The sequence below is a fragment of the Manihot esculenta genome, chromosome 1 (genome assembly GCF_001659605.2).
Source record: "Manihot esculenta cultivar AM560-2 chromosome 1, M.esculenta_v8, whole genome shotgun sequence".
In the NCBI taxonomy this organism is placed as follows: Eukaryota; Viridiplantae; Streptophyta; class Magnoliopsida; order Malpighiales; family Euphorbiaceae; genus Manihot; species Manihot esculenta.
The window spans coordinates 32,403,204-32,421,386 of NC_035161.2; the positions used below are offsets into that span (position 1 = coordinate 32,403,204).

General features: G+C 33.6%; 4 protein-coding genes across 6 annotated transcripts; 2 read left to right on the forward strand and 2 right to left on the reverse strand.

Annotated features, from left to right (window-relative positions):
- The first annotated feature begins 255 nt into the window (after positions 1-255).
- Positions 256-5,583, forward strand: LOC110600788 (switch-associated protein 70). Of its 2 annotated transcripts, XM_021737658.2 has the most exons (10): positions 256-412; positions 521-625; positions 1,014-1,075; positions 1,170-1,253; positions 1,383-1,414; positions 2,058-2,139; positions 2,516-2,744; positions 3,504-3,731; positions 3,943-4,235; positions 4,999-5,583. In XM_021737658.2, exons 1-10 carry the CDS (start codon positions 389-391, stop codon positions 5,357-5,359), a joined length of 1,500 nt encoding a protein of 499 aa, XP_021593350.1. In that variant the 5' UTR covers positions 256-388; the 3' UTR covers positions 5,360-5,583. The 2 variants fall into 2 exon arrangements, with proteins under 2 accessions (XP_021593350.1, XP_021593358.1); XM_021737666.2 differs by lacking the exons at positions 256-412; positions 521-625 and adding an exon at positions 637-826.
- Positions 5,584-8,245: 2,662 nt separating this feature from the next.
- Positions 8,246-9,331, reverse strand: LOC110621027 (glutathione S-transferase F9). The gene is made up of 3 exons (XM_021765038.2): positions 9,178-9,331; positions 9,040-9,088; positions 8,246-8,955 (listed from the first exon to the last, which is right to left on the reverse strand). The coding sequence occupies exons 1-3, from the start codon at positions 9,319-9,321 to the stop codon at positions 8,516-8,518; spliced, it is 633 nt and encodes a 210-aa protein (XP_021620730.1). The 5' UTR covers positions 9,322-9,331; the 3' UTR covers positions 8,246-8,515.
- Positions 9,332-9,337: 6 nt separating this feature from the next.
- Positions 9,338-14,216, reverse strand: LOC110621957 (protein JASON). Of its 2 annotated transcripts, none has more exons than XM_021766276.2 (8): positions 13,918-14,216; positions 13,514-13,562; positions 13,322-13,401; positions 12,404-12,651; positions 11,256-11,988; positions 11,089-11,171; positions 10,393-10,941; positions 9,338-9,442 (listed from the first exon to the last, which is right to left on the reverse strand). In XM_021766276.2, exons 1-7 carry the CDS (start codon positions 14,086-14,088, stop codon positions 10,833-10,835), a joined length of 1,473 nt encoding a protein of 490 aa, XP_021621968.1. In that variant the 5' UTR covers positions 14,089-14,216; the 3' UTR covers positions 9,338-9,442; positions 10,393-10,832. The 2 variants fall into 2 exon arrangements, with proteins under 2 accessions (XP_021621968.1, XP_021621959.1); XM_021766267.2 differs by having other exon boundaries at positions 13,514-13,574.
- A 1,583-nt stretch (positions 14,217-15,799) lies between these two features.
- On the forward strand, positions 15,800-18,148 carry LOC110617658 (aspartyl protease family protein 2). Its single transcript, XM_021760605.2, has one exon. The coding sequence runs from the start codon at positions 16,375-16,377 to the stop codon at positions 18,031-18,033; it is 1,659 nt and encodes a 552-aa protein (XP_021616297.1). The 5' UTR covers positions 15,800-16,374; the 3' UTR covers positions 18,034-18,148.
- The last annotated feature ends 35 nt before the right edge of the window (positions 18,149-18,183 follow it).

Below are 18,183 nucleotides of genomic sequence, written 5' to 3' on the forward strand. Positions count from 1 at the left end.
TACACTTAAAATTAATATATATACATCAAATTAAAAAATTCACCTTCTCAATTTTTTTTTTCTTACAAAATTAATGTGTAAGAAATATCATAAAATAAACATATTAGTAACACGTGTAAGTGAACTAGTACGAGGTAAAAAGTCAAAACCACAAACGGAACCCCGAATTTAACGAAATTACCCTTTTTTCCACTGTAAAAATAAATTTAAAAAAATACCTGTCAGTCAACAAACCTAACAGTCATAGTAGTTTATTTTTTTTAATTTTTATTTTTATTTTTTTGGGAGGCTTCCATTTCGTAAACTTCGCAAAAACCCATTCTCTACAACACGAACAGCTCTTGGGACTTGGATTATTTCTCGATTTGCTTTGGTGATCTATCATCTCATGGCCTCTAATGGTGCATCTACGGTCAGTATCTCGGTCTTTGTGTATCAGAACTGGTTTATGTTTTTATTTATCATGATCATCGTGATGCTGCTTAAGCTAAAAAATTGGTAATGGTGGTCTCAAACTCAGAGAGCAGTGGACGCACAGAGCAGCTTGGAGAGGATCAAGCGGCAGTTGGCTTCCGGTTCTGGTAGGAATTTGTTGCAGGGTCCTCTTCTCAAGCGATCTGAAACTGTATATTCCTTTCCCTTTTCCTTTTTGTTTGGAAATTTTTGTTTTATTTTGCACTTCGGGTTTTACATTTTTCTACCCTCCCTGAATTTCACTCTGATTGATGCTTGGTAATTTATGTTTGATGTGCATCGTTAATTCGAGAAATTTTGTGGCGTGCTATGAAATTGAAAAATAAACAAAAACCCTAGATTGAGCTGAACTGTAAGTGCAATCCCATAATTTATTTCGTACAGTTGTTGAAAATTTGATTTCAATTTCAATGTTGCTTGTTGCATTTCTACTTTCTGGGAGCACCATCTTTCTTTGTTTTCTTCCTTGAAAATTTACAAGTTCCTGGATTATTCTTCTTTGCCCTTACAATCACTGGTTGTTTATCTTGATTGAATAGCTAAGGAAATGGAATGAACGATGGGTGATCTTGGACCCAACGACTGGAAAAATGGAATACAAGTGAGTATATGTCACGCATTATACTTTTCCTGGCTTCACTCTATTTCTTACAAGAGTAGGACCTCTTTCTTTACTTCTTGTCTGCCTTATTTAGGACTAGGAGAAATGAGCCAACTGCAAAGGGAACTATCATCTTTGATGCAAATAGCACAATAACAGTTTCTCCTGTGAACTTCCAGTAAGATGGTGTTTTCCTTATATCAGGCTTCATATTTCCATAATTTTCTATTCTTTGATTTTTCTTTTTATCATTATACCTATTTTGATTGAGTAGTAACAATGTCCTTTGTCTTTATGTGCTTTGTAGTGGACTTCCAAAGTACGATGGATGTTGTTTCTGTATCCATATTAGTCTATCTATTTACTTCTGCAATATGGACAAACTTGAGTTTGCCCCTTTGTTCGGTTGAAAGCTATCATTGTGCTGTAACCGCCTGTGGAATTTATCAACTGGTTAGGGGAAAATAAAATAGCAAAAGCAAAATATATTTGAGGTCACATAGAAATTTAACACGGTTCAGTTTTAAGGCCTTTGTTCATGGATGGTGGCTGAACAAAATTTCACCTAGAAAATTATGTTATAAGACCATTCAAATTGCTGTTTAGCCTTTTGGACCACTACACCCAAATCTCACTATTGCTCTTAAGGTCTCTAACCTTGTTTTTCGTTCTTTACTACTTGCCATGCAAATGGCTACATGTATATATGCAGCCAAGAATCATTCTCCAAGTCCAAGACTGAATCTTTCAGGAGTAAGAGATTTCATCTCCATCTTCATCACTTCATGAATGTGGTTTCTGCAAAAGGATGAATTAGCTGGCAAGTTTGTAGAACTTATTGATTGAGTTGGTCAAAACCTGGTCACCAAGTTCCTTCTTTATGGATTTGGGCCAACTAAGTTCATGGGCCGACCCAAGACATCTTTAACACATTATATAGTTTACTGAATAGCCAGAATTAACGTCCTTAATTTCGATCTAGATATTGGTACTCCACAAAAAAAAGACTACTTCCTTTGTGCAGAGACTCCTGGTGCAGCTAGAGCTTGGGTTGCAACTTTGCAGTAAGTTTTCCCTTTGCAATGTCTCCAATTCCTCCATGTTGAAAAACATTATACTCTAAATGGAGAACTACTATTTATCTATTTTCAATTAAGGGGACGTCTAGTGCATATAAGATGGTCTCCCATGCGAATAACAAGAACTAAGAAACAATGAAGTAGAGTTAAAAGTACTTCTATATTATATTGAGGTCATACTTATGTACTTCTTTCATTTGGTCTCTAATATTATCAACATAAGTGTGCAATTTAGTTTAGTTTAATTTAGTGATCCTTGTTCTTTATAAAAAAAAATGTGTTTGCCCGCTGTTGAGTCATGTGATTTCCTTTTTGTCGCTTGTATTGATGTTTGATTGTTTTTTGGCCTTCCAACGACCAGGGCAACCCAGTTGGTACTAAAGGCACATAAAGAGGCAGTAAATTCCTTAAGTGGGAATGGTTCTGCAAAGCTTGGGACAATCGCAACTGTAGTTGCTGCTGCCAACTCAACAGCCCTTGAGTGTTCTAAAGAAATTGAAGCTGCAATGCAGATCTCCTTGAGAAATGCTTTGGGAATGGTGAATAATAGGGTAATTGATGGCCCAATGGATGATCTGACAATTATGAAGGTATAGAGTCTAAAATGTGCTCATTTGTTACGCTATATCCTTTGTTTAATTCTGGATAAACATAATCAATTTTATATATGGTACAATTCTAGTATTGCATGTTAAATATGTCCTATGAAGTGGGCATTTGTGATTGTATTTTTGAAATTATGTGGAGCATTTTGTCTGACTTTTTAACTGAATAATATATATGTAAACTAGCATGAAGTTAGTTATTGTCATGCCAAGTTTTATCAGGTACAATTTGCAAATAAATTCTAAACAAAATATTTGAAATGAGTTTCATGATATTTAAGACAATAAACATGAGAATTCATTTATTTAGTGAATTAATATAAATTAAATGTCAAATAAAATCATTCCTGTATCAATTTGGTTCCAAACAAAATTTAAGTTAGTAGAGATGTTTAGGCAAAAATTGCAAATCAATTCTCCCCTTCCCTACTGCTATTTCAGGACTTAACACAGTTGGGTGAAGTGGAGGTTAATGATTAACTTCCTTTCCCTTACCCCTTCCTTTTGTAAAAACTCTCATAAAGAGTTAAATTTTTCCCCCTTCTCTTATTTTCCTCTATTGCAGCATATAGCAATGTTTCCTTTCTTTAAAGTTTTGAGTTTTTTTTTTTTTCTATTTTAATTATTTATTATTTTAATTATGCCCAGCCTCACTTGGCATGTCTGCCATCCTGTGGATTTTAGATGCCAATGGTTATAGTTTCATTCTTCAGGTCTCTGATTTCTGAGTAATTATACTTGCAGGAGACTCTAAAGGTTAAGGATGAAGAACTGCAGAATTTGGCCCGGGACCTTCGTGCTCGTGATACAACAATAAAAGACATAGCAGAGAAATTATCTGAGACTGCTGAAGCTGCTGAGGCTGCAGCATCTGCGGCACATACAATAGATGAACAGAGGAGAATTGCTTGTGCTGAAATTGAGCGATTATCGAGAGTTTCGCAGAAGCAGCTGGAGTCATCCACGTTGAAGGTGTAATAATTTATTATACTTTTTTGACATTATGATACGTGCCATTTGCTATACGTGTACAAAAGATAAATAAATAACATCTAATCGGATTGTTGAGATGCTATCTTTAATTTTATAGATTGTTGTTTTCTGGAGTTAAAATGCTATATTCTCAATTAAATTCTAGCTGTTCTGATTATTGCTCATTTGAGTTTTTCATTTATGCTTGCAGCTTAAAGAGTCTGAAGAAAAGGTTATGACTCTAAGCAAAGAAAGAGATGAACTGATCAAGCAGAGAGATTCCGCACTTCAGGAGGCACATTTGTGGCGTTCTGAGCTTGCAAAAGCTAGAGAGCGTGTTGTGATTTTGGAAGGAGCTGTGGTGAGAGCAGAGGAAAAGGTCAGGGTTGCAGAAGCAGATGCTGAAGCTAGAATAAAGGAAGCTTCCCAGAAAGAGGCTGTTGCTATGAATGAGAAGCAAGAACTTCTAGCATATCTGAATGCGTTACAGGCACAACTTCAAAGGTTTAACATCTGAACCTTCTTAAACCATCATATGTTTTAATCCCTCTTGTTCTCTTGTAACTCGCCTTCTGTTGTAGATCTCATAATTAAAGAAGCATTCTTTGTTGGTAGATTTTGTAGTTAAAGCATCATGTAAATCAGTAAATCAACAATTATGAGTATTGAATGATGACAAATTGAAAGGTTTTGCCCTTATTAGTGTTAGTATGCCTGTAGTAGTTGAACATAAATACATGGTCAATTTTTTTCCTGATTTTAGAAGTGGTTTCCTTTCAAATTACCTTCCTATTCTTAAAACCAAAAAAACACTTTTCTGGCCGACAACTTGCCTTGCTGGTCAGTTTTTTCAATAGTTCTCCTAAGTTTGTTTTGCTTGTGTTTTAGCAACTGCATCCTCAAAGGTGTTTCCCTAGGACCTACTTTTCAGAACAAAAGAATTAGAAATGGAGAGACCATTGGAGAAGCCAAAGAAGGATAGGTCATATCTACTTATTTTGAGGAGCGGAAAGCAACTGTGCACAAAAAAGAATTTTGGGATTCTCATAAATGCCTTGTGTCAACTTGTAATTGCACCCAAAAAAACTACTAGTTGATTCAAAGGCTCTCTTATTGACTTCTTTGAATATGATATATACAGGAATGCTGAATACTCTTGCTGAATGTTTATTTTAGTTCTTAATGTGTGATTTGCAGAGCGCTTTAGAAATTTAAGTCAAACATGTGAGGATGAATACAGTTATAATCTTTGATTTTCTGGTAACAGACAGCAGATTGATACAAAGGAAATGTTTCAGAAGACTGAGTCTTCAAATGTTGTCGGAAGCTCTCCTCCGCTGACTAAGCATGTGGACTTGTCTGAAGAGAATGTGGATAAAGCTTGTCTTAGTGTTTCTAGAGTTTTGCCACATTCTGGGGAGAGTGTTGTGCACATGGGAGTGGACCAAACTAACCTCAGGCCAATTGGAGATACTGAATGGAGTGATATTGAGCCAACGGAGTCGAGAATAGCTGATGTAAGAGAGGTTGCTCCTGAAGCAGAAGGAAGCAGCTTGGATATTACTGTCGTTAGCTCACCTGTAAATAATCACCATGAGCAAGGAGGTAACGATTTTCATCAGCCTTGATGTTTAACGCTATACCTTTTATAGAAAACAACATGCACATATATGGACCCGAAAACTATTTGAATCAGTTAACCCAGAAAAAGATGTTGCCTTTCTTGGTATTTTTTTTTAATTGGCTGTTATTGTTGTGATGCCATTGTACATTTGGAAGAGGATTCATCAGATTTTTCTTGAATATACTTCGTAAGCTCACAATCAATAGTTCGGAATGTTCATGACCTTCAGGTGTTGACTGTAAATTTCATGAGGCTTGTTGAGTTGATGTTCATCTCGGATATCAATTTGATACTCGTTTGTGTTTGATCAAATTAGATTTGGAATGATAAACACCCTTAAATGTAAGCATGGTATAGTATACAACAGACGGGTGGGGGGTGCTTATCTCTCTCATTGAATATTATGTTGGGTTATTAAAAAAAAATTTCAAAGGTCTGCAATAAATTTAAAACTTTGTCTATTGAATTTGAAAAAGTTAACTGTGTTTGATCAACAAAATAATTTTATATATTTTATAATTATTATTTATAATACTAAATACATTCTTTATATAATAAATATTTCTATTACTATAATTATAATAATATTTTTTTCATTCTATAATTTTCATTTTTTTTTTTTAAATATATAGAAATTGACTATTATAATTTTATTTTGTTTTTAAAAAAATTTTCAAAATATTTTTTAATATTTAATAAAGCTTGATATTTAATAAAATTTAATGTATATAAGATATATATAATTTAAAAGTTAATAAAGAATATTATATTTCTTAACACTTGTAAAAAAAGTAAATGGGACATTATTTCAAAACTTTGTGTCCAATTCTTAATATAAGAAAGAAGTTTCTTTTTCTACTTAGTACTTGAAAGAGGTCACTTTTCTAGTCATGAAAGTATTAAAATATATTGAAAAAGCATACAAATTTTACATAATTCGCAATAATTTTAAGTAAAAATATTTTATGAAATAATTTTGTTATAATGGAAGTTGATTTCCAATAAAATTTTATTATTTTATATCTAGTGTGTGGTGGATTCAATATTCAAATAAATGAATGAAACTTGATATTAGTTAATAAATAAATAAGTAAATATAGTAAAGTAACACTTGTATCGGTAGTGAAGCAATGTTGGGATTGAGAGGAAGACGAAACCTCATGCTTCATCCAATCAGCTAAAGTTCCTTTCTCCAGCGTCAGAATACAAGAGATTTCTTGAGGATTGTTGGGATTGTTTGATAATCACAGATATACAGAGAAATTGTAGATGATAAAATTAGTTTTCTCGGTTTTGATGAGTTATATTATATCAACCAATCGAAAAAAAAAAGAAGCTTTTAAGTAAAGAAATCAAGTATTTCAACTCGATCGTATAATTTAAATCAAAAGATGAGTTTAACTTGAATTGGGTCAGTCGAATTAACCAGTTCCATTTGAAATATGAACAACCCTGCTTGATGCAAATTCACTTTTGGGATTTTTTTTTTTATAAGCCATGAGGGATTTGGGATGGCTGAACCTAATACTTCTTAATTTAAGTTTCAAATCCATGAGTGCAGGATTGTATGATAATTGATGATAAGTAAATTGAGTTGTGGTTTCCTATGGCTTCACGGAGAACAGATCCTGTTACCAACCCTATGTAAATTAAAATATAATATGCAAAACAATTTTTTTTCCTCATAAAAATAAATAGATTAGTGCACAATTTCATTGTTATTGAGGATATTCAATTTATCTAATTTTTAATTTTGTTGAACTAAACTTATAAGTTTTAAATTAAATTTAAAATAGACAATTAAAAAAAAATAAATTTCTCTGTTTTTGGATTAAATCAAAAATCAAGAAAATTAGCCCAGGCTTTTTGAATTTTGTTAAATAAAAAAATCAAGAATTTAACTTATTTTTAACTTTTAGACAAATTGAGTTTAAAATAGAAATTTTAGACTTATTTGGAAAAAGTTTAGAAAATTATATTAAATCAAACATCTCATTAAGCATAGAAATAAAAATGAGCATTTAACCAAAAATAAATTATTTGGAATTATATATATAGTGCAAGAAGCTTCTTCATTATTATATAGTGGTAGATGAATTGAGAGAGAGGTGTTTGCGCTTTGGTGAAGATAAGTACCAGACAGGACTTTGGTTCATATGATTAAAAAAAAATTGTAAATATGTAAAATTTAATAATTTTAATGTAAATTATTATTAGTTAATACCTTAAATCCATATATGAATTTTGTTTTTTCTGAAATTCTATGTATGACTTTGATTAATTAGTAATAGTAATGGAAAATGAAATCATCTCATTATATAATATAATCAAATACATTTAAAATAATATGATGATTATTATATATATATATATATAATTATAATTACTTATTTTAATTTATTTTATGTTATTTTTTAATAATAGATATTGTTCTTTTTCGCACCGAATCGGTTAGAGATGAAGTGTTTTATGTGATTATTTGCATTAGCTTGTTAGGTGCATCCTCTTAACTACATATTTGACTTGAGTGTTATTTCCTTTATTTCGTTTTTATTTTTTTTTCTTTTATAAAAGAATATAGCCCAGAAATTATGTTATTGGAAATTTTTATAATTTATGTTTCCCTTTTATTTATTTAATTAATTATGAATTTAGGAATTAAATCAAGCATTTCATACTTATTTATTTATTTTTATTCTCAAACTAGTTTTAGTCTTTAAAAATATATCTTCTTTTAAAGATAATGAACATAACTGAAATATTTAACTAGTTGGTGCATTTTTAATTTTATAAATGAAATTCATGATATAAATAAAAAGTATATTGAAAAATAGAATGATGTAAAAATTAAAAAAAAAAATAATGTAACGTATGAGAAAATGGAGGAAAATAACGAGAAAAAAGAGAAATTATTATAGTTATAATTTTCCCTTTACTAAACATAAAATAATAGAAAATAAATCCATTTCCTTTATACTTTTCCCTTCATAGTTATTTTCCTTCAATCCAAACATGCTTCAACATGCCATACATAATACCATAACAAAAGAAACACAATTGAGGCAATTGCACAGAGCAAGAACACAAACCCCCTCAATCACAAAACACAAGACAAACATACGAAGGATTTTATCAACATTGATGCAGGAAATCCAGAGTCTTAAAGTTGGAGGACCTTCTTCCAAGATGGCCTGTTGCTAATCTCATCCCACCAAGCACTAACATGCTTTCTGCTCCTAATCATATGCTCCTTATTCATTGGACCCACCAAGTACTGTGTAAATGGCAAGTGGCTAAGGTCAGCTAAGCTGAAAAAATCTCCAGCCAAATACTTGCTCCTTGAGAGCCTCTCCTCATACACATCCAAAACCTTTCCCAGCTTTTCTTCACTCTCTTTGATCAGCTTCTCATCAGGAGGAAACCCCAAAGCTGGGGCAAATAGGATTTGAAGGCTCAAGTTGTAAATATGAGGGTGGAAATTTTGGGCTTCCACTTCTAGCCATTGCTCCACTAAGCCTCTCTCTTCAATGCTATTTCCAAGCAAATCAGTGCCATGTGATCTATACTTCTCAGCATAATACCTTATGATGGCTCGCGATTCTGTCCAATACACAACCAATATATACTCACCAAGCTCAGATGGATTCAAGGAAAATACTTGCGTGCAAATTTTTAATTAGTTACCGTATAAAGTGTAATCTCCATCTTGAATTACAGGAACTGCTCCGAAAGGCTTGAATTTTAACAAGAAACAGAAGCAAAATTCAGAGGGATTCAACTCCAAAATGAAGATATAAATACATATAGAAGAAAGAAAGGAACCTGTAATTTGAGATATTCAGGGGTTCGATGGTCTCCTTTGATGAGATCGACAGGAACAGCCTCAAATTCGATGCCCTTCTCAATAAGGCAAGCTAGAACTCGCTTCGGAGAAGCATAGGCGGTTCCGTACACCTTCACCACCATTTTGGTCTTTTTTTTCTTTGGTTGGAAGAGAGACTCAGGGAAGTAGTGGGCGAGTGAGTGTGAGTCTGAGGAGTGTGCTTCTGTTCTTATATAATAGACATGGCAACCTGAAGCAGCAGCTCTAGAAAGGCGAATGTAGGTGGGAATTTTGATTTATTAGTATTTTTTAATTTTTAATATTAAAATATGACAATAATTGGAGGGCGAGGGTAGGAGAGCATAACCATGCGAATCTTGCGTACATGCATGAATATACACGTGTCTTTAGCTTGGCTGGGGTTGATAGAACATCAACCACTACACAAATTTTAATGGGAATTTTCTTCAATTTTTTTTTTCTTTCCATGGAGTGGTTGAAGTTGTATGGTATAAAATTTTATATTTTCATCCACAATTTCCAGAAGATCAAGCAACTTAACCAATCTTTTCTTCCACTTAGGAACAAATTATTTACAAATTCAATTTTTATTTTTTCGTGTTAATTGAAAAGGTAACATTTTTTAATTTAAAAAATAATTTAATAGTAGAAAAATATGAGTAGAGAGTATATTATGAAAAACAATATACAATTTATTACTTTAAATATACTTTATTTAAGAAAAAAACAAAAGAATATAGTGTGAGTACTACAGGGATACTTTACTGAATCAATAGCATTTTATATGAGAAATTAAATTATCTAATTATTTCTTTAATTCTTAATTAAAAAAATCTTAAAAGGAATTTGAATGACACAGAAGAAAAAGCATTACAGTTATTATTCATAGCCATATAAAAGTAAAAATCAAGAATTTGGACGCATTATACATCAGTATTCAAGTTCAAAGAACCCATTTCCTTTCTGACATTTTCATTGCAATTGATTAAAAAGTTCATTGATTTAATTTCTATTTTATTTTTTCTTTTCTAATATAAAATATTGTAATTTAAGAAACATGAAAGATTAATTTTTAAAATATAAAAGCTTATTTATAAAAAAACCATAATATTTAGTAATAAATTTATGAGAATAGAGAGAGAAAACTTTAATGAGTAAATTTTAAAAAGCAGAAAGTAAATGGGAGGCTTGACCTGGTTTTACGAAGACTCGAGGCACTGTGCACGCTATACGAAAAAGGGGGTTCTGCAACCTCCACATGCCCCCCAATATCAGATAAGAGAACATTTGGAAAGGAAGAATGACATGAAATGCATGATTTGCAAGACTATCAGAAGACCTATCGAATCGAATTCTCTTTATAAACATGAGCAATCTGAAGTCTTAACATCCCCCCATTCCAAAGTCAGTTATTGCATTACTGACTTTTAAATTCACACTAGAAGCAGTTCCTGCTGTGTCGAGTGTTTTGACAGAACTATATTAACAGTTGCATTTGCACCGTGCAAATCCTGATATTTGATGCTTCAATTGAGATTCAAAAGAACTTGATCTTTGAGTGCATTTCACGACAATCACAACTGTAAAATAAACTCACAATTCATTGGAACGTCAACAGCGACACCGTTGCTCATCAGAATGAAACAACTGACTTGGAATGTGTTGAAGCCTGTAACTTAGATAGAGCGGTATCACTTTCGTCGTGCTCATCAAAATCTATCGGTCTCCCAGTGACCTGCTTCCTGCGTATATCAGACAAAGTAAACATGGGAAAGACTTATAATCCTTTTGGTAGGAAAGGCTATTTTGCTACCTTACCTTTTTTTCCAACAAAGAACTTAGATTAGTACTGCAAAGTCTACAATGCAAGAACTCAAGAAAAACCATACCTTTGCGAGATAAAACTCTCTTCAGACAGTGCCTTCTCTAACCTCTCCTCAAACGGTGTTGCATGCCAACTAACTTTCTGATCCTGAAATCAAAGGAAGCACTCCTTAAATACAGATGCTAATGTCGCGAGCAAGGAAAAGAGGATAAATATAGTTATGGAACATACTTCCTTGTATTTATTAGTTGAATTTGGGATTCCATTCCCATCCCACCACTTTGGAGGGATTTGAGAAGGCTCATTCTCATTCCAATGAGCAGCAACCATCCCAATGATAGGCCTGTCCATAATTGTTCTATCACAAGGGTTATTTTTGCTAGATGCAATTCCATCATTTGGACCATCATTAGCATGTGCGAATTGTTGAGGCTTAAACCAAGAAGACAAGGTTGCTTCTGTCTTCAATTGTGGTACAGAGGAAGTTTCCTTCACTCCAACTGATTTGGGAGTTGAATTTTCCAGGTGCTCAGAAGTTTGACTTGACAGTTGAAGAGAACTAGAATCATCTTCCTTCAGCACCTTCCATTGAGAGGCATTCTCAACTGGATTCAAGACTGGATACACATACTGAGACCTAATTCTACTCTTCCCATTTGCTAAAAGTTCTATATTTGCAGGGAAAGCTGTTCCAGGTGTTTGCATCTCATCAGAAAGTTTTAATGGAGTTGGTTTGGGAGAAGGCTTTGACACACTCGGATCCGCTGGAGATTCAAATTTCCTAAAAATCTGTCCCCCATTTTCAGACGAAGAACCTTTAGATGAAGAGGTATCGAGATTGCAGTGAAAGCGAACCGACTTGTTCTTGGTAGGAACGTTTGTTGCTGTTTGAGGACTTCCCATCTCCCCATCTTCGACAGAGCTGATAGATATCCTTCCAATGTTCTGTGCATTAGGCATGCAGCTACAAGAAAGAAATGGATCAGCACACATCAGCCATATCATAAACTTCTATTAATGATACAAAACAATAGAACATGTTGATTTCCAAATATTCGTAGATGGATTCCAAAGCACAGAAAGCTATGAAATATGTTGAAAGATTTGATGAGCATTTCATAGATGGCGTCAATCCCAAGAGGATTAAAAGCAAAAAAAAATATAACTTCTTTACAGAAGCTTCTTCAGAGTAATAGAAGCTTCTTCAAAGTAATAGACTTCCCTTTTTGAAATCATTAGAATGAAATCAGTGAATAGGATTGCCACAAACTATTGCCAAAGCTGATTGGAAACCGGTCCTTAGGCTGGAAAACTTGACCCAGAAAGTAAAAAGGATGTGAGATATGCTTAATAAGAGTTATCAAATTTAGAAGTTCAACCTGCTAGGTGTGTGCACGGAAGAGGCTGAAAGATTTCCCCTCTCTTCATAGAGTTTGACGGGAGTAGGGGGCTGATCAGTTTCCTTATCCAACTGAAGTTTCTTGATGGAAGCGTTGGGAAGCCAAGAGTGAAAATCTGAAGACTCTAAATCTTTGCCAAGTGGAGCTGAAACTTTTAACTTTTCAGATGCTTTCCGAATTTCTGAAGGTGTCTCAGGTAAAGTGCCACAGGCTTTTAGAAATTTGGCCTGCAGGGAAAGGTAGGACAAAAATTTATACAATTAAGCAGCAGCTGAATTCTTGGCCCTATTTCGGCAATAGCTTTGGAAGTCATATTTAGAGTTATTGGATAGTGGATCATAAAATGAATAGTGGATCATAAAATGATACTCCCTCAGCATTTAGCTAACAAATACTAGAAAAAATAATATTACTGAACAAAAATGATTAAAGTTGCATATATTATTCCACAATCAACGGATAAAAAGACCAAATTATATTAGTAATAACAATAACCAACCCAATTAGAAAGTTGAGGTTCAACTAAAGGTTCGTGAAGAAATTTAACAATATCTACAGATAAAAAAGACCAAATTATAATAGTAATAACATTAACCAACCCAATTAGAAAGTTGAGATTCAACTAAACGTTTGTGAAGAAATTTAACGATTTCAGAATCCAATACAATCTTACAGTAGAATCTTCAACAAGAAGTCCATTAACAATCTTCTAAGTGGATCCTCCCAAAGTAATGAAAAGTAATCTAGGTTAAGTAGAGGTGGAGCGACTCCTGGAATCTTACGAATTATATATTGAAGGCAACAGAATGATATATGCATGCTTTTAACTAAGTAAATCTCTATCATAGAAATAACTATCCCATTTCATTTCAAGCAAACGAAATCATTAATGTGTACCTCATTTATCAGTTCCTTGTTGATTTGTGGAGATCCCGAGTAATGATTTTTCCTGTCATCGTACACAAAATCTTCTCTCTCTTTCGGATGAGAGATGGAAAAAAAGCAGTAAAAAAACAAATCAAAGAACGATTATCAGCTTCTACTAAGAAAAATAATAATAATATATGAAGGATATTGAACATTATTCACCTTCAGACAAAAACAGAGAAGATAAGCGATTTTTAGATTCCACAGCGTCCTGGTTGGCATTCTCAAAACAGATAACAAACAGTAAATACCGCAACTGAGCTATTTCTTAATATGCATGATGTACTACAACCAAACAGATATTGTGAATTGCAAATTCAGCCACACTATTCCACTAAAAACTTGAAAAGAGAAAGAGAAACCTATCTTTTCTTCAAAATTAAAAAGAAACCCATAATGAGAAAAAATAAAATTGCTAAAAGATAAAACACGAAAGTTCCATTTTCCTAAAATTATGTCCGATGAAACTCTCTGTTGCAATGAAATTTGCGGGCAACCAAACAGGAAGAGCAGCGAAAAAATTAGAAAATTAAGAAAAGAAAGAGGAAATGAGTAAGCACGAGTACAGTTGGTTTAGATCGAGAGGAACCGGAAACGAGGTGATGTCGCCGGCCATCATCCCTAACACGAAAACAACCAAAGAAACAGCCCATGGCCCTTGACACCGTTCTATCAATAAATCTCAACACCGATCTGCTAATCAGTCTGATTTCTCGCTTCAACAATGCGCATATCATATCATCCAATCCGCCGTTTCTCTGTTTTTCTTTAATTCTCTTTATTTAGGGATTAATCAGAGGGAGACAGCGAGCGAGAGAGAGAGAGAGAGGTGTGTGAGAGTTGCTGCGTCGTTTTTGAAATTTGAACTAACTAAACGAGGGAAAGATTTTAAGCCTCCAAAAAGGTAAAAGTTTGCTACGTTCGGGTACATGAGGGGGTATGGACCACGTAACACATGGCATGTGATTGCGACACGTTGCTGGATTCGACGTGTTTGGATGATGAAAGAGTACTTTTTATCTTTCCCCATTTTCCATAAAATCTTAGTTTTGGTAAAATCATATGGTCTTTATGTTTTTGTTGAAAATGTTCAGATTATTGTATTAGCTTTAAGTAAGATTGCTTTCAGGGAAAGCACACTTTACTCTTACATTTTATCCAAATCCAAAAAGTTTTTTTTTTATTGACAAAATATTTGTGTATTAAGAGAAACTATTTTGAATATAAAAATTATAGACTATATTTCTTAATTAAAATAGAAATAAAAATATAATAATATAATAATAACAATACTAAAATTGTTTTTAATATTAAAAAAAATGTATTATTAAAAATATTTTATTAGGTTAAAATTTATTTTGACTTTTCTAAACAAAATCAGAATATAATAGTATTGGAATTGGACTGCTTTGTCTTTTCTCAACGCACCGCTGGCTTTCCAATCCGTTGTTGGTTGCATTTATTACTCCCATATTTTTTATTTCTCCTTTCCTTTTGGCCTTTAATTAATTTCCTCTCCAATTTATTTTCTCACATTGATTTTATAATATTATCAAATTATTTTGCTTAATGGACGTTGGTATAATCTTTGTAAAAAAAAAAAATCCTTAATGAATTTTCATGTCTTAATTTATTAATATTGATAACCGTCAAATTTATTTATTTTGGATCCTGATTAGACCCATCAGAACGGTCCGCGATCTAGAGGTCTCAAGACTTTCCGACCAAATTCAGTCCATTCCATTCTGCTTTGAAATCAAATTCTTACTAAACTCTTCAGTCAGATTAGTCCAACCCATTCGGATCTGAGACCAGACCTCTTCCGGGATCGACCTTTTTCTTTTCAACCCTGTCATAAAAATAAAAAATAATAAGTCCGGTCACTTAATAATTCTATCCATCTTCGCGCCGGAAAGCATTAAATGGCCGCTTGACACAAAAAGATTTACTGTAATATTCGTACGTACGAGACCAAACGAAAAAAAAGGTGACTTTATACCAGAAAGGGCGTAACACGTTATTGAAAAAGCAGAATAAACAGAGAGAAAAAGAACATACAAAACACTTTATAAATTTTATTTTTTTTAAATCTCAAATCATCAAATATTAATAATTTATCACTTTCACTTTCTTCTACAGTTGGTCAAAGAAAATGATTTTTTGTTTAGTTATTTGTTCAAAAACGCAGTATTTATTATATAATATCATATAGTATTAATTTATAATTAAACAAGGTCAATTCACCACCACTGAATATAGAAATTTCCCAACCGCATCATCTTTGAACATGAGTGCTCTGGGTTCGAGCCTCTCTAAATAATTTTCTATTCTGAAATATATATATTTTATTAATTAGATAAAATATTTTATAAAAATATATTAATAGCTTATTATTAATCATGCAGATTTGATTTGATTAATTTTATTTTCTGAAAAATAATTCTATAAGAAGTAACACTAGAAGGTCTAAATAGGTGGTTGGTGCCAGTGATTTAAGCAAATGAACACAGGAAACCAAGAGGAAGCAACCCAACAACAAACACAAAGATCAGAAGAGAAGAGGAAGATGACCAGGTAAAATTCAACCACCAATTAAACAAATCATCTTATTTTCTACTTTTCCTCTTTTGAATCCCACCATCATGTGCAGACTACTCTTTTTTTAAGAAAAAAAGGAAAAAATCGTTTCCTCTCTTCTCCTCCTTTTATGGTCATGAGAAACCGCGTTTCTACAGTGACTGCTTTGAAACTATAGTATTCAATTCAAAGTCTAGGTTTTTGATTTTGATACTTAGCATTCCAACTTACAGAACCCATAAAGTCTTAAATTTTTCTCCTCTTCTTGTTCATTCATTTTTTTTTTCTTAAATACCAATAACTTTTCCTTTCTTTCCATCTCTCTGTGATTTTTTCTGTTCATTTTCTAGGCTGAAACCCAGTTGTTTTTCGTCAGTTTTTTCAGTTTCCTACAAAGGGTAATTTGCTTGATGTAGGATTGTCTTTGACCAAACAAGTGTAGACCCATGTTGTCCAAGTTCTGTGTCCTTGTTGTTTCTCTTTTGTTCTTTTCTGGTGTTCTTCAAGCGATTTCAGGAGTACATACCCATAAGGATAATGTAATTCCCAATATCTCATCTCTTGCCGGAATCGAATTGCCTTACGACATGACCTTCAATGCAGCTTCTTCTTCAATACTAACAACAGATTGCAGTCTCTCCAATTCAGAGAAAGAGCAATCAACAGCCAAAGACGACGGTGATGAGGGACAAGATTCTAAGAAAACGGTGAAACTTGAGTTAAAGCACAGGTACAGCCCGGTGAATCAAGAATCCAAGGCAGAAGAATCTTTCTTAGCTTCCACCACTCGGGATTTGACCAGAATTCAGACTCTGCACAAAAGGATCATTGAGAAGAAGAATCAAAATGACATTTCAAGACTGAATAAGGACAAAGAGCAGCAAAAGAAAGTGTTGAAGCAACCTGTGGTTGCCCCAGCAGCATCCCCTGAAGCTTATGCAACTGGGATTTCTGGGCAGCTCATGGCGACCTTGGAGTCAGGGGTGAGCCTTGGCTCTGGAGAATATTTCATGGATGTTTTCATCGGTACTCCTCCTAAACACTTCTCTATGATTCTTGATACTGGTAGTGATCTTAACTGGATTCAATGCATCCCTTGTCATGATTGTTTTGAGCAAAAAGGGCCTCATTATGATCCAAAGGAGTCCACATCATTTAGAAACATAAGTTGCCAAGATCCTCGGTGCCATTTGGTTTCATCCCCAGATCCTCCCCAGCCTTGCAAGGCTGAGAATCAGACATGTCCTTATTTCTATTGGTATGGTGACAGTTCAAACACAACAGGTGATTTTGCACTAGAAACCTTTACTGTTAACTTGACATCACCAGCTGGGAATTCAGAATTTAAGCAAGTAGATAATGTGATGTTCGGTTGTGGTCATTGGAACAGAGGCCTGTTTCATGGGGCTGCAGGCTTGTTAGGACTTGGAAGAGGGCCTCTTTCATTTGCCTCCCAGCTTCAGTCTCTATATGGTCATTCATTTTCATATTGCCTTGTTGATAGAAACAGTGACACTAATGTTAGCAGCAAGTTGATCTTTGGGGAGGATAAGGATCTTCTGAGTCATCCTGAGTTGAATTTCACTTCATTAGTTGCTGGGAAGGATAACTCATTCGATACATTCTATTATGTTGAAATAAAATCCATCATAGTGGGAGGGGAGTTGCTAAATATCCCTGAGAAGATTTGGAATCTGTCCTCTGATGGTGGTGGTGGAACGATTGTGGATTCTGGGACTACACTCAGCTATTTTGCTGAACCAGCTTATGAGATTATAAAGGATGCATTCGTGAGGAAGATTAAAAGGTATCCAGAGATAAAAGAATTCCCAGTTCTGAATCCATGTTATAATGTATCTGGACTTGAGAAGATGGAGCTGCCTGAATTTGGAATCCTGTTTGCAGATGGAGCAGTGTGGAACTTCCCAGTTGAAAACTACTTTATTCGTTTCGAACCAGAGGAAGTTATTTGCTTGGCAATTCTGGGGACTCCTCAATCTACTCTTTCCATAATTGGAAACTATCAGCAGCAGAATTTTCATATCCTGTATGATACAAACAAGTCTAGGCTGGGATATGCACCAATGAACTGTGCAGATGTATGACAATTCTTTTTTTTTTTTTTTTTGTTTTAAGATTCACATAATTATACTCATAAAACATGACTGTATCAATACAATTGTATGCAATTTATAAATTAATTTATTTTTCCTTTTCAAATTATTTAATGTTTTTTGCATGAAGCAGGGCAATCA

Bases quoted from the DNA above. Each gene is read 5' to 3' on its own strand.
- LOC110621027 (XM_021765038.2), bottom strand. From the start codon at position 9,321: ATGGTGGTGAAGGTGTACGGAACCGCCTATGCTTCTCCGAAGCGAGTT. The intron at 9,089-9,177 runs GTTCCTTTCTTT...TTAAAATTCAAG, and splicing joins CTGAATATCTCAAATTACAG to CCTTTCGGAGCAGTTCCTGT. The intron at 8,956-9,039 runs GTAACTAATTAA...TGTATTGGACAG, and splicing joins TGGAGATTACACTTTATACG to AATCGCGAGCCATCATAAGG.
- LOC110621957 (XM_021766267.2), bottom strand. From the start codon at position 14,088: ATGATATGCGCATTGTTGAAGCGAGAAATCAGACTGATTAGCAGATCG. The intron at 12,652-13,321 runs GTACACATTAAT...CTTTCCCTGCAG, and splicing joins ACAAGGAACTGATAAATGAG to GCCAAATTTCTAAAAGCCTG. The intron at 11,989-12,403 runs GTTGAACTTCTA...TCTTTCTTGTAG, and splicing joins TCCGTGCACACACCTAGCAG to CTGCATGCCTAATGCACAGA.
- LOC110617658 (XM_021760605.2), top strand. From the start codon at position 16,375: ATGTTGTCCAAGTTCTGTGTCCTTGTTGTTTCTCTTTTGTTCTTTTCT.
- LOC110600788 (XM_021737658.2), top strand. From the start codon at position 389: ATGGCCTCTAATGGTGCATCTACG. The intron at 2,140-2,515 runs GTAAGTTTTCCC...TCCAACGACCAG, and splicing joins GCTTGGGTTGCAACTTTGCA to GGCAACCCAGTTGGTACTAA. The intron at 3,732-3,942 runs GTGTAATAATTT...TTATGCTTGCAG, and splicing joins TGGAGTCATCCACGTTGAAG to CTTAAAGAGTCTGAAGAAAA.